Source organism: Lepisosteus oculatus, chromosome 13 (genome assembly GCF_040954835.1).
Source record: "Lepisosteus oculatus isolate fLepOcu1 chromosome 13, fLepOcu1.hap2, whole genome shotgun sequence".
NCBI classification, from domain to species: domain Eukaryota; kingdom Metazoa; phylum Chordata; class Actinopteri; order Semionotiformes; family Lepisosteidae; genus Lepisosteus; species Lepisosteus oculatus.
In genome coordinates, this window is record NC_090708.1 from 33,539,518 (window position 1) to 33,555,419 (window position 15,902).

The following is a 15,902-nucleotide window of genomic DNA, read 5'->3' on the forward strand; positions in this document are numbered from 1 at the left end:
AGTGTTTTGTGAGTCTAGGGCATTGACATTCCTGCCCTCAGTATCCCAATAACTTCCCTTTTTTCTTGTGGCAGTCCTGGTATTTTGGTTTAGCTATAATAATAATAATAATAATAATAATAATAATAATAATAATAATAATAATAATATCTTACACTTACAGTTTATAGCATTTTTCTGGACACTCCACTCAAAAGCTCTTTACAGAGTAATGGGGACCCCCCTCCACCACCACCAATGTGCAGCATCCATGAACACTTGAAGGGGTGTAGATATTGTTGACATATTTCCAGAAAGGGGGATTCTTGAGCCACTCCCCCTCACCAAGGTCAGTGGTTACCCTTGCTCTTGTAAAAAACAATATTTCAATAAATACTGTATCTTGTGTGAATCATCTCTTCCCTCTCCCTATGAAAATAATTGTTTCACAGGTAAAAGAAAAATAAGGAAAACAACTTGAATGCTTAAATATAAAAGAACAGCTCTTTCAGACAGGTTATCCTGACCATGTACAAAATGTACTAAGAAAGCTATCGTTTGCTTGCAGATACCATTATTCAGAATTGACTTACAAAATCCAAAGCACAGCCACTGAAACATGGTATAACTTATATGCAATACCTTGCCTTACCCCAATTCATATGCAGTATGTGTATTAAAAGACAGGCCACTGTTGTTCTTGTTAGTTCATATTGGTCTCATAAAACAAAAAAGCCACCACACCCTTAGATTATTGGAACAAATTAGTCATTTAATCTATCAAGACATACTGTATGTTATTTCAAATTCATCAGAAGAACCAGAAGGCAAGTAAAGACCAGTTATGATGGGAATAGTGAGTGATTGGAAGAATTCACAATGAGTGGGATTTGTGACTCATTAATACTCAAAATACAGCTTCTTTTTGTTTTAAAGTATTGTATATGCTCAAGTATGTTATGTGTTTTCTGAAGTAATGACATCAATCTATTTTTCAATTTTAAACAAAAATAGTGACTGTGAAGTTTCTTACATAGTATCAAATTAGTAGTATACGGACATCTTCTTGCAATATTTGTTGATAAACAATAACAGTAGACCATTATGTCCAGTCTCTGGTAAAAAATACCATGATCCTTTAAATACTGTGTAACAGTGAGATTACATGTATAAACTATGCTATAACATTTTAAATAGCAGATAGAGAAAATTTGTGTTGATACAACTTTATTATTTGGTGTATTATATAACAAACTGTAATTCAGTGTTTTATACACTTAGTATTCCATTCACATTTTCAGTTGCATTACCACAGTAGGACAGGACAAACAGCTGGTTCCATGCTCACATTACACATATGCATAGCATATACTTCAAGAAGTCAATTTGTAAAACTAAAACTTTTGAAGACTTCATATAGTTAAAAATATAAGCTTTCAGTTCTGTCATTCCATATTTATTAAATTTTGTACATTACAATAGTCTGAAAAAATATTGAAAATTAAAATCCCATGGGGATACAGTTATTTTTTAAGTATATATTAAAACACTCTCCATATTGCCTCACTCCAGTTCTTAATAGACTAGAAAATAGTCTAGTAGGGCCTTATTAAAAAAAGTACTTGTTGTGTTGGTAAATATGAATATTTGATATTATATTGTGTAATATAATATTTAAATCTGCTTCAAAAGTGTTTGATGTGGGATTATTTACAACAAAGAACCCTGTAAAATGTTAACTGTAATCAAAATGAACAGACATGCATTTGTCCTTTTTTTTAAAAAACAGCAGTTTAAGTAACAGTTTATGCAGCACAGGTAACTAATATAAATGAGATTAATCACAGTATTTATAGAGATACATTTTTTTCTCTCAATATTTTCAGGCATTTCTGTTTTTGTTCCTCTCTGCTCATAAAAAATGCTATCTTCAGCACAAGAATGGTGTTTTTGCTTCCAGCTCTTAAGTAATGTCCATTTACTCTGCAATGCTTGTGGAGAACTTTACTCTGAATAGTACTTACATTTCCATTCCTAAACAACAGGTCTTCCAAGCACGCCTTCCTTTTTTTTTTAATGCCAGCTGTCTCACCTTAATTTCATTCAGTTCAGTCGGTATTTTGATGTTAAATATTTTGGAGTCATCTCAGTGAATGTAAAAGGGGAAGAAGCACATGTTCCAGTAACAATACCCATTAATGTTTGCACCTTCAATCTGATGAAGTATCTCATCTTTCACTTTTCTGCTCAGATTGTAATGCAGTCCACTTTATGGTGAAATCAAGTCTCCATCAGGGTATTTGATTTTGAAGTGGCTGGGCTTCTACTTTATTGTCATTTTGCTGGCGACGTGAACATTGTTTCTTTGAAGAAAAAAAGAGAAATCACAAAAAGGAAAAAGACTCCTAATAATCCCTACACAATATTCCAAAATAAATTATCAATATGAATCACTTATCAGTAATAATTCCATAATTAATATTTCTAGAAATGGTGATTACCCACTACAGTATAATGTCCCTACCACTATACTGGGATATTAGAACCCACACAGACTGCAGGGGGGGGGGCACCTCCCACTGGTCCCACTACCACCACTTCCAGCAGCAACCATAGCTCCCCAGGAGATCTCCCATCCAGGTACTGACCATGCTCAACCCTGCTTTGCTTTAGTGGGTAGCCAGTTGAGAGCTGCAGGGTGATATGGCTGCTGGCTTATCTATAATATACATTTTTAAAATGCCTGACTGTAATTTGGTTAGTTCAAAAATGCATTTTAGAACAAAAGACAAGACTGTATCAGATAAAAGGTTAAGGTTAAGGTTCTCTCTTAGCTAGCTTTAGGAAAATGTGTTATCTTAAGTGAAATTAAAATTGCTAATACAAATAAAGGAACTAATGTCATCTCTGAATCTCTGGTACCACCATAATTATTCCATTATAGCCCAGCAAAATGTCCAAGCTGTTATCAGCTATTTAAGTCTGTAAATAAGTAAAGTTTAATTTGTGCTGTACAACAAAGATAAAAAATGAAGGCCCAAATCACTAATTTTACACCTACAAAAATGGGAACATCCATAAACCACTGTGACTGCACATCAAAATGTGATTTAGAGGTTGGCTCTCAAGTGTAAATAGATGCATGCTGATAAGGAAACCAAATGAACCAGTGATACAAATCAAAGAGAATTTCAAAACTGTGAAGGACTGAGTGATGAGCACAGTCAGAGGAGTTTGAAGACATACCTGTGATGAAGAAATGCCATTTAAATGTTTATAAACTGTGTTGGTGTGGATTGCTGTATATGTTTAATGCCCCCCCCACTTTGTGTTATGCAGCAAGAAGCAGGGATATTATGAATTTCACTGTGAACTTTACTAAAAGCTGCAGTAGTTTGCACTACACATGGGTCAGTAGCATGTAAGTGCACTGTAGACCCTTACTGCTATAGGCAAAGTGTTCCCTCCGCACTCCTCCTTTCTGATCAACCTGACACAGTTCAGGTCCCGGATGTTTCTGAGTATGTAAAATCATTGCATAAATTTTTTCATTAAATAAGCTAATAAGCAAAAATAATTCTAAATCTTTTGGAATCTAAATCTTCATATTCCCATCTCTGCCTTGATTTTTTCAAAAAATATTTTTCTTTGATTTACAGAGCTACATTTTTACCAATTTCTCTTTGAATTTTCTGGTAGTATCAGATGTATTTGTAGTATTGTAAAGTATAGACAGGATCTTAACAGTTCAGTTAAATAGTGTGTAAACTGTGGTGCTATCATTTGTTGATAGGTTGATATATCACTATAGTTGTATTTAAACAAGGGCACTCCACCCAGAGTTCAGCCTCTGTACATTGATAACATTAGTTTGCCAAGTTAGTGCTAAACTTCAATTCCTAAACCCCACTTGTGGGCAAAGTCTGTTTGTAGGAAATTTGCACATCGGACAAATTGGTTTGTGAGTGCATAGAGGGCTTTGAAAATGTAAAAATATGGCCCATAGATTCATATCAAACAGATGTACTGAAGTGCAAAAATAGACACCAAATGATGGGTGAAAATTAATTACTGAAATTGAGGTGCAATAGAACCTAAGGGTTTATAATACTGTACATGGCAGCAGAGTGACCCAAGTACAAGCAGAACTACATATACCTGATCCTAAGTTATCTCTTGCAAGTAATCTTTCATTTCTAGGGAGAAAGCATCTATTGGTGTTAGTGTTTATGCACTACACAGGCCACATATTAACAAGTGTTACTGTAAATGTTTATATAGTTATGATACACTTAATACAATTAGTAGATTTTCTTTTTTGGGAAAAAAAACTTGATAGAATCATTCCACTTTCTAGGTGTTCATAAACTAATGCTGGGCTCACAGCAATTCATGAATTATCCTGCTTAGCAGAAGAGAAAGCTTAAGGATACATTGATGGAGAAAAGCAATAGATCATTTATATTTACAGTGTGGTGAAAAAATAAGTATACCCCCTTAAGATGTTATGGTTTAACATACTTAGACATAGTGTATTTAACCTTTACTGTATGTAGTCCTCATCAAGACCTAAGAGTACATAAAACTAACCTAATTTAACAAAAACAAGTTGTATTTTGACATTATTTATTAAAAAATAAAGCCCACCTTCATAATCAAAATAAATTCAAAAGAAAAACATTTTAATTACATTAGAATTTATGATATATTTTTTTACTTCTTCTAATATACTGTATATAGTTAAACACATTAAAGAAAAAAAAAAACTTTCATACCTGTAATTTTATTAGTAGCCATATTCCTACCACAAACAGGGCCACACCAATACAGCCAACAGCTGTTGATATTGTGATGCTTTTAATTTCTGGAGGGGGGTTCCAAAATGCTAGAAGATAATATAAGGTCAGATGTTAGTTATCTAATTTCAGCTATACTGTAGTAAGCACATTCTACAGTAAAAGCATTGTTACCACCAGCCTAGGAGCAACACACGCTCAGTGTTACCCCCAATAACCAGCGCATTCTCACAGGGAACCACAGCATCTCTCAGCTCCCGTTAATTATCAGTTAGGCACATCCCCATCATCCAATTATTTATGGATTATGATTATTTAAGATCCATTCCCTGCCTTTTCAGTGCTCCAACATTGAGCTGCACTCAGTTCCTCTCCACTGAACTTGGAGCACTTGGAACTCGGCCTACCATTCATCACGGTCTCTATATAGCAGGGACCGGATTATAAAGAATACAACCAACTGAAATACAGCATAAGGTCACTTCAATCACAAGCTTTGCATGAACTGTATCCTTCCTTACATGTACCTGGCTTCTTATTTTCTTAACCAGAGACAACTGGCAAGGGGTCTCTTGGTACCCAGCAAAACTGCATTTTTGCTATTTCCTGGATAGTTAATATCAATAATTTACATTCTAGTACACTTTGTAGACTAGTGAACTTTACAGATACAGTTATACAGTTAACTAGAGTTTGCAGTTATAATGACGATTATAAATGCAGAAGCTGCAAAAATATTTAGAAAAAATGTCATAACCTGAAAAAAGAACTAACAATGACAATATACACAACAATTTCCATGATTATTTTCTGTTGCTCCAAGCAAATAAAAGCAAAATTGAAAAGCCTTACGTGAGGAAATAGAAGATGTGAGGTTAACCTGTAACCTAGGGTTCTCCACAGAGCAAGAGAGAACATCACTCTTGAAGAGTTTTAAAGTCAGTGAGCTTGAGAGGTTGTAACAGCCAGTGATATTGTCCCTCAGATCAGTATCATGCCTGGCATCCATTGTCACATTAAGAGCTTGATTATTTAAGAGCCAATGAATCTTTCCCATAGGATATCCTCCTTTGGTTGTGCAGGTGTAGGTTTTTGCCACACCTTCTATTTTAGGCTCGCTTAGAAGCTGAAGATCAGGCCTACTATAGTTTGCTGCAATGAAGAGGGGAGAAAGATGAATCAATGTCTCATAGCTCTAGAATATCACTTCTTGCATTTTTACAATTCTAGTGTGACTTACTAGCTCAAGAGCAGGTGAATGGCATTACCTCCGCATTTAGGAATTACAAGTTATATAAATGGTATGTGTTCATATGAAACTTTGATAGAAAAGTACTGCAAAGTAGTCATATAGTTTAATTATTTCTAACCACTCTGCTTACATAAGAACGAAAAAAAAATGTGTTCTTTTTATTTCTAAATGAGCCACTGTTCCTCTTCAGTGTTTTCAATAGAACATTCTACTGTTTTATTATTAAGGTATTTTTTTATTTATTTGCAATATAATATTGTATAATATTTTGTTTATTTAGCTTAAAATTTAATTACCCTGTAAGATGGAGTTTAATGAGAATGTGAAGAACAGATAATGCTTACAGTATTTTAGGGTGCCAGAGAACAGTAAGAGTTATACTAAATGAAATTGCAGAATGTTTATACTGAGCACTCGCAAGAGCTAGAGGGAATTTTAGGGATAATGTGTCTATGAAAAGACCATTAATATTTAATGAACTACTTGCAACAAAACTTTAAAATGTTATTAGAAAAAGAAACTTACCAGCTACCTGCAAAGACACATGAACTTGGTTTACACTAGATGTTTCATAGATGCATGTATATATATGTTCATCTGCTATGGAGACAAGTGACATCTGAAGAGAGCAGTTCCCTTTTTTCTCTTTAAAGAACAACTTTGTCCTATTCCTGAATTCTTCATCTTGTTCATCCTGGTTTCTTTTGCCTTTGATAAACGCATCCACTACTCTATGTTCACCAATTTGCCAAACGAGATACTCAATGTTTTCTTCCATTTCACAGTTACAAGGCAACATCACATCTTCTCCAATAATACCTAGTTGAGAGGTATTGGAACAAGCTGTGGAAATAAAGAAAGCATTGTTAATGTTGTTTAAAAAAAACAAAAGGGTATACAAAATTAAAACACTAACAAGATTTGTAAGTTAAAATGTAATCAAAAATACACTTTTTATGAACAATAATGTATTTATTTTAAAATGAATACTGAGAAATCCAAATAATGGCTTATTCTTTGAGGTTTCAGTTAATCTTTTTCAGAGGTTTCTTTTTAGTTCATTACCTAGTATTCTGTTTTCCTTTGTAGTCCTCTGATCCCATTCATATGTTAAAACAACATTTAAATGCCTACGAACTCTGATTCTCACTTCTTCTTTTCACTTTAGGTTAAAAATCATAAGTGTCTGGTAAGAACCCACAGGAAACTCCTGTCTTCTGCATCTCACAATCCTGACGAAACACTGCTACACTATTTACTGCTGACCTGGCTAAAACATTGCTAAACTTATCTACTGAAATTATTTGGTCTTAAGCTTAAGGTAATAATATTCATTCCTGGAAAGAGGTCTGCACTCCACCACTACTATGATTGAGTTTTCAGTGAGTGAAAACCTGGAAACAGTGGTTAAACAGAACAATTAAGAGATATACAGTACTGATTTAAAACAAGTCATTAAGATAGAAGGGAAGAAGTAAAGCAAAAGACCTCCAGGTCCTCCAAGACCAGGAGTGAATTTTAGAACTTTAGTGGTATGAATGGCACAGGCATGGATAGGCAATAGGTATAGGCAACTCCAGCCTGCAAGTACCACATTAGTTTCTGGTTTTTATTCCATTTCAGGTCTTAATAATGTAGTTTTACTAATTAAGTGGATTGAAAATCAAATCACTTGTGTTCTTCAGTTATTTACTAAATCATAAATAAAAGGTGCTTCTATCCTGCTGGAATATGAAATAAGGGTTTCAAACAATATGAGGAAAAGGGTTGCCCACTCCAATATAAAGGAAGGCTCCCTCTAGGTCCTTGTGACCTCACTGTCCCCTCATTTTATACACCTTTTTTGATTTTTTTTATTTATACCAGTAAAAAAACTCACCATATTTTGAAAGCCTCACATTTTTAGTAACAGGAAAATAAAAAAGCAATAAATTAAATTATTAGTTTAATTGAGTAACTGAAAGCCCAGCTGGACAGAAAACCAGCAGACACTGGAGCCACAATAAATTGCATATACAGAATTAAAAGAGTACTATAATAATTGTGTTAATAAACATACAATTTGGAGTATAATTGTATTACAAATACTGTAGTTCATTTTGATTCCCTCAATAGTAACTTAAGTTACTATTAGTTTTCAAGATTTTTGCACTAGCAATTGGGCTATACAAGGTCAGTTTTCCACCAATTTGTATACTTTCTCAAGTAGATTTTTCACTTCTTTATCCTGTTTCAAAATGATCAGTACCTCAAAACCTTTCAGGAGCTACGTGAAGTGCTGATGTTTATCTCACAAACAGGAGACAGCCATACAGTACATAGAAAAAATGGAATACTACTTGCAAAAAGATATTAAATTAGCATGTTGGAAAGGATTCATTTTTCCACATGATAAACAATGTAAACAGAATAGTGACACAGTGGTTTAGTTGCTAGCAGTGCTGTCTCACAGCACCGGAGCCCTTGGTACAAGTCCTGGGGTGCTATCTGTGTGGAGTTTGTATGTTCTCCCCATGTTCATGTGGGTTCCTCTGGCTTCTTTCTACAGACCACACACTAAGTGCTAGGTTATTTAGCTTCTGGAAAAACTTAGCCCCAGACCATGAGTGTGTGCATGTCTGTACTGTATGTACCCTGTTTTGTGCCGGTTGCTTGCCAGGATAGTCTCTGGTTCCCCCATGACCCTGAATTAGAAGACGTGGGTAGATATTAGATGGGTTAGATTTATTAGTGTTTATAATGTATTGAATTCAGAGTATGAAGGAATTAGGAAGAACTTAAAAGCAGTGATCTGTGAGCAGATAGATTTTCTTGAAGAAGCATAGTCACACGTCAAAAACATTATGATAAAAGCTAAGAATGAACTTGTCCCTTAAAACAATGAAGTGCAATTAGGAAAAAGTAACCTGATGTATTTTAATGGGGGCATTAAGAAAAAAAACTTAGAAAAATGGAAAGATTGCAATGAATTTTGGATATATCTGAACCCAAGAGGGTTTTAGTAGAGGATATTAAATTAGATACAAAAACTGTAAAAGCAGGAGTAAACTGTTTATGAGATAATAGGAGATTAATACTGTAGAAGCCTACAATGATAACAGTAAACATACTAAATAAATTTAAAAATTATTATATTAATTTTATATTAATCATGTTTTTTTCAATAGTAGATGTCAGGAAAATGTTCTGTTTTATAGAATAAATCCCAGAAGCAACTGAGGTTTCACCAGGGGCCAGGATGGGTAAATACCAATAAATCACCAAGTCTTTAGGTATTTTCCCAATAAGGAAATGAGGGATGGTAATCATATATACATGGCTAGGACATTCCAGTCACTCAGAACGGGAAAAATACTCACAGAGTAGAAAACTGCAGAAATAAACAGCTTTTTAAGAGACACCCAACAGATTTAGGAAGCGTTTGTTTAAGTAATTTGCTATAATTATTCAAAGAAGCAATGAGGGCATTAGATAACACTTACACATATAACATTATTAGATTTCTATAAAGCTTTTCATAAGGTCGTTCATAAAAGAATAATTCTCTCATACTGAAAGCCATGAATCCAAGGTATTGGATGCACCATAACCTCTTATCAGGCAGAAGTAAGCAATGGGGTGCTGCATGAATCCGTTTTAGGCAGATGCTCTTCCTGTACTGCATCATTGGCTGAGATTCTGATATACAGTAGACTCACATTTTACACACTAAGGTGTGTGCCATGCCAGATTTGAATTTGTCAAGTTTCCCACATTATTTGAAATATAATTTGCAGTATTTGTATTTTTTTTGTCACTGACTGCGTATACACATATTTGTGTAACAATAGTTTGTGTAAAATGCGAGTCTACTGTATTCTGATAGTAGGAAACCAGTTAAATTTGTACAGATGCCACAAAATGATGGAAATGTTAAACACAAAACCACAACAGAAATTACAAAGCAGGTAAGAAAAATCATAGTGTGAGTAGACACCTAGAACTGCTTTTTAAAGTTTAGAAACACTTGTTTATTTAATTGATCAATTAAGCAGGTAATGATTCAATTTAGGGAACACTGTTCCTTGAGGACTGGAAGTCAATCTGATTTATGTTTCAAACAATGTCTAAATCATTTAATTGAACACACTGTAGCGGAGCTAGTGCGATCACGGTGACTTCATCGCCCCCCCTGCGCATAGCAGGGACCTCAGCTGCCTGGACTCGAGTTTGTGCGCCAGGTGTTGTGGGACGAAACGGTGGGGTGGAGTGGTGAGGGTACGAGCCCGCACGGAACCACGACGGTCACACCACCATGTATTTAATTGGGGGGCTGTCCAGGACCAGGGAAGGAGACCCCTATACGTATCACAAGTGATTCTGAGCTGCAGACAACTAAACACAGGAGTTCAGAAGACTCTTCTATATAAAGACAGAGAAATTATATCTTTGTTTACAATGTATTGGAAAGGCCTCATTTATAATCTTTTTTTTTATTTTTGTCACTCTCAAAAGGTATAGACAGGGGGGCTGTTTCAGGAAGCAGGCTGAACTAATTCAGGACTTTTTACTGTAAGTTATCTGTATTGAATTAACCTGCTAAATGACTTCAGGATTACTCCGGTTTCAAGACAGCAAACTCTGGGTTTAAGTTATCTGGTTAAAGCAATTCAGTCTTAAACAATCTCACTAACTGTGTATTTGAGCTGCAGTAGGCAAGAAGAGTCGAGCATAGAATCTAGCATCTATTAAGAAATACTAATATTTATATCTATATAGAACATTGTTTATAGAATATTACTACCTATTTAATTAAACCCCTGTTTGATAGTATTCACTAAAGTATCAAGTAATAGGTTTATTCCATGCTGAAAAAAAGAAGAAAGAGAACACAACGTTTCGGCCGTGGAGCCTTTTCAGGTGTCAAGAATTCACTAAAGTATGGCCAGGAAATGTTATACATTTATGCAAAAACTGGTTTAGTTCAAACACAACTTTCATTATTCAATGAAATACTGTCCCTTTACTGAAGCACTGTGAGTCACCAAAACAGTCAAATACTGTACCAGTCACAAGAATTCTCAGAGTCTGTGTGAATGGTGAGTTATGACTAACAGTATTAATAATGTATAGGTTTAAGAGATTGTGAATGTAAGGGAGAGTATACACTGTCTGCAAAATTATTTAAAATAAAAATTCTCAGGGAAGTGTAAAAGGTTTTGGTGATCTCTTAAGCTTTCATTCTCTCCACAAAGCTCCACAAAACTGGATCCATGAAGCAAACTGACATTTTTTTTTTCTGCAGGGGATTGTTTGGTCTGATAGTTGAGCTCTTATGTTTGATTTAGCCTGCCCCACAGCAGGTTCTGCTGACTTCTGATGCTGGGGAGTTAAAACGTTGTTACAAGTGGTAATAGCTTTTTTATTGGAGGAATAAAGTAAACAATTCACATCTATTGTTATGTTCTGCAACCAATAAGTACTTTCGAAGGCTCCTAAATTACTTACCAGTAATAAATGCAGAGAGCAGTACAAGGAATCCTTTCCACATTTCATAGTTTGACCTGTGAGAAAATAAAAATTCCAGAAGTTACATAACTTTATTTTAAATTTCCATTTATCCATTTTTAGTACTGGTGTTATGCTGTCCTAATAGGGGTTGTTGTTTATTTTACCAATATTCATTAAAACTATTAACGTTAGATAATCTGGCTGCACTGGATTTTTTAATTAAACTACACTTTGTTCCCTTGACTGCTTCTTTATTGTAAACCAAGGTCTCGGAGACTCGGGGAATTACCTAAGAAAGGATGAAAGGCAGGAAGGATGAATCATAACATAAACAACAGACTTTTTTTATTCAGAAAGTGTTTCATAATTGTGAAATTTGATATAACTGCTTCTAACGTCACAGAACATAATACAATTTTTAAAATAGTGTGTAAAAAAGTATTGTACGCAAGAGGGCGATTTATAATTATTTTGGTTTCGACTGATAGTTTGTGGGTCACGATTTGATATAATTACAATGGGAATAGCTGAATAATCTGTAGTGAAGAATGTGCTATCCAGCCCGGAAATGGAGTTGCAAAATGAACCGCCTGTAATAGCGCCGGTTTAACTCCTTTCACCGTTCTTTTTTACGAAACTGTCAACTATCTTAAAATAACAAATAGGGTTAAAATGTTTTTTTTTAAAAAAAACATTCCTGTATTGTATCAACGAGCATAAAACTATCCAGATGGACTTCAATATTGTAAATTTGGTTTGATAAATTGAGCGCAACAGCCGCGGTTCGAATAATTAATCCTATCGAGACTTCAAAACTGAACACTTCCGCGTGTGAAAGGGAGAGTGCCGCCTATACAATAGCAAAGCAGATTGAAAATGTGTATTGAAACATTGATGCTGTGCACTGTAATAATATGAAGCAAACTGATTTTACCTGTCCAGAAGCCGTGAAAATAAAGTACACAGAACACTATGGAGCATAAGCAAAGTAAATAAACCCTTTAATGGCTATGTTGATGTCAGTTTTAAACTTTCTGAAAGGACACGTCTTATTTATAAGCGATAATGCAATGGGAATACATTTCCAAAGGTAATTTCATATATTAGTACTGACTGATTATAGTTTGAAAGAGTTTATAGTTTCAATCTGTTTACTTAAAATAAGTTTAGCACCAGTATAATGAAAAACTATGCAAATGTGATTTATCCTACTGTACATACACATTGGATTGCTGAAAACTTTAAAACCGCATGTAGCAATCATATTAGATGCATTTATACATACATACATGCGCCTGTGTTTTAATATATTCATATTCCCGAGGTAAATGGTCCTATCGCAATAAGTATCTAAAAAGTAGTACAGATGAAACCAGTTGAGCTAAATCTATACAAAATGAAATTGGAAAAAAAATAAACATACCTAGACATTTTCATTTTCACTCCTTTTCACCGCTCCTAAGCAGGACAATAAATAAAAGTCATCGTTTTCGGAAGATTTAGGAAAATCCCCGACGCTTTGAGGAAAAAGCTCTTCACTGTGCGAGGCTATTACTTCTCCACTCCCACTCACCCAGGACAATTCCGGCGTTGAACGCCAGTTTAGTGGCGTGAGAGTGAAGCGAAAATGGGAAGTAGCGACAAAAAGAGTCCCGCCCTACAAAGGACTTGTCAGTGAAATAAAAGATTTTACTTTGAATGCCTGTCTGAAATATTTATATTAGGGGCGTTTTACTTTTTCAGTCTGTGGCATAGTCATTTAAAATGGAAGGATTTAGTAACAACAACATTTTCAACTTTTAAAAATGTAAGAGTTCTAAATGCCTGTAAGAGCACCGGGAGCCCGTAAATAGGTCAGTAGACCAGATTTCATTTCTTGTCCTCATAAACTACTGTATATCTCCTTGATTCGTTTACAATATATCTGAGTATGGCTTTAGAATCTGTATTTGTACAAGTTATAACGTTTAAAGTCACGGCTGAAATCAGTCTTGCTTGTTCAAGAGAAACGATCGACCTTGTTCCGGTTTCAATCACAATTTTTTTTCCAGATTTTTCCTGAAGAACCCTCTTATGTAATACAGCGAATCAAGTATTCTAGATAGAATCTAATTGTGATATTGTGCAATATCACTGAATTCTGGGGAGTTGTTTGGCGTAATTTAAGATATATACTTGATAGTGCTTCAACAGAAACTTGTGTAGCTGTAAATTATTGTTATATGCAGGGAATTTCTTGGGACTTTCCCGTTAGCAGTTTATTTACTTTCTGCAAAGGCTACTAGTAGTGGACTTAATTAGTTAAACCGAAATGTTTTTTTTTTAACTGAGATGTGTGTGCTATCTGCAAGGTGCTGTCTCTTCTCCCTTTTGGGTTTCCTTCCATTCTTCAAAAGAATAATGTTAAGTCAATTGGTTTCTAGGAAAATTGGCCCTAGTGTGAGTGTGTTAGTGTCAGTGTGTGCGCAGCGATAGGCTAGTGTCCCATCCAAGGTGTATTCATACAGTACCTTGGACCAAAAGCTTACTGCGATTACTTGCAGGCTCTTGCTTCCCTGTGACCCTGAATTGGATGAAGCAGTTAGAATTTACAAAAAAAAAGTAGTTCTGTTCAAATGAGGATTCACACACCTGCTGGTTTGTGTTGCATTTGAGCTCTTTAGTTAATCAGGGACCAACATTTAAAAAAAAAACATTTTCCAGTTTCCTATTAGTTTTTGTCCTGAATGATTATAAATCACTGGCAGGGCTTTCCTCATCCTGGGCATGAGCACTCCTTTTTTTTATTTTTATTCCAGCTGTGTTCTTTACTTAACCGAGACCTTATTTGAACTTTTTTTCTGTTTGAAGGTTGGAGATTTTAAACTACTTATGATATGCAATAGTGAAAAGGAAATCTCAAAGATTTTTAATATATGATAACAAAGAATTTAATCCTTTAATTAATCCTATTAATAGGTTAATTGTGTGGTTAGGTACCTAACCAAGGTTGTCTTGCATACTGTATGCATCACCAGGACTGGGGTTGGGAACCCCTGCCAGCACAATGAAGATAAGGAACCCCTGGGATAAGAAATTCTCATGGTCATGACACAGCATGTCCATAAACATACAGTACATCATACTGTATATGTTGTGTTATATTGAAACACATCAACAGCAAAATTAAACTAATAAAAATAAGAAAAAGATGCTGCATAAGATAATTGAATACCATACTTAAAAGTAGGGAAAATGAGTCTCCAGTTAACTTTGTAAAAGTGAAAAAATACGTAGGCTGAGCCACAATTGCTGACATTGTTCACATCATCATTTTAAAGTGCATTTGTCCTTGTTTCATTGGTGGTTTGTGGTGTATTTCTCTACCACTATCACTGTACATACTGTTCTCAGTTTCAGACAGCAGTTATAGGAGGAACTGAAACAGCAGAAGCTACTGTATAATCAAAACAGTATTGATTGCGGTTTAAAGCAAGTGGAAAAAAGGAGTAGCTGCTCAAAGTTCAGACATGGAAGGGAACTTGCATGGAAGGGACTGATTGCAAAATCTTTAATTCTCTTTCAGAACTTCATTGTATAGCTGTGGTACTGTAGGTGCCATTATGCAGAGACATTTCTGTTTATGTCAAGGAATTTTAGTCATGTGCACATAGACACATTTTACAAAATGATTACCACTATCTCATAAATGTATTATTTAAAAACAGATTTTTGCAAATAAAGTTATTTGAAAATATTAAAATACATTTTTCTTAACACCATATCTATATTAGTTTAAATATATATATGTTGAAATATAATGAAAATATTATATATATGAATATCCATATACAGTATGTGCAAATATACTGTTAAATATTCTCAACAACAGCAGTAGTAATAATAATAATACCAAACTATAATAAACGTGAAATATGATGCCTAAATATTATAATACCTACTGTAATGCCAAAATATAACACAATTAAAGCCTATTAAAATGCTTTTTATTCAAAATATAGAGTTCTATTTAAGTCTTAAACTTGACTAAGAAAGATATTTAATACATTGTTAAAGAGGTAATTCATTACATTTATGAGTACAGAGCATTTGGAAACAAATCTGTTAATTACAGTGTTTGTACCTAGTAAAATATGGTTAATGTAAAGTATTTGGAAATAAATATTTCTTCTGAATGATCAACTTAAGTTTTTTGAAAACTTTTTGAAATTGAAACAGAGCTGTTTTCAAATCTTAAGGATGAGGTTTGGTTCACAACAGTCCTAGAACAAATCAAAATTAAGTACTCATTACTGGCATTATTCCTACATTGTCAGAATGCCATTTAAACTTACTAAAGATTGCAGCAAACAGGAGGCAATCGCAGAAAAACAGGACAGGATGTG

General features: G+C 34.4%; 1 protein-coding gene across 1 annotated transcript; it reads right to left on the reverse strand.

The window, feature by feature from the left end:
- Positions 1–730: 730 nt before the first annotated feature.
- On the reverse strand, positions 731–13,129 carry LOC107075912 (CD276 antigen homolog). The gene is made up of 6 exons (XM_069197381.1): positions 12,941–13,129; positions 11,515–11,570; positions 6,553–6,870; positions 5,628–5,927; positions 4,755–4,864; positions 731–2,342 (listed from the first exon to the last, which is right to left on the reverse strand). Exons 1-6 carry the CDS (start codon positions 12,952–12,954, stop codon positions 2,271–2,273), a joined length of 870 nt encoding a protein of 289 aa, XP_069053482.1. The 5' UTR covers positions 12,955–13,129; the 3' UTR covers positions 731–2,270.
- Between the last annotated feature and the right edge of the window lie 2,773 nt (positions 13,130–15,902).

What these genes read in the sequence shown, in the direction of transcription:
- LOC107075912 (XM_069197381.1), bottom strand. An exon ending in TGTGTCTTTGCAGGTAGCTG is followed by an intron (nt 5,928 to 6,552) that starts GTAAGTTTCTTT and finishes TCTTCATTGCAG; the next exon opens with CAAACTATAGTAGGCCTGAT. An exon ending in GGCTACTAATAAAATTACAG is followed by an intron (nt 2,343 to 4,754) that starts GTATGAAAGTTT and finishes TTTTCTTCAAAG; the next exon opens with AAACAATGTTCACGTCGCCA.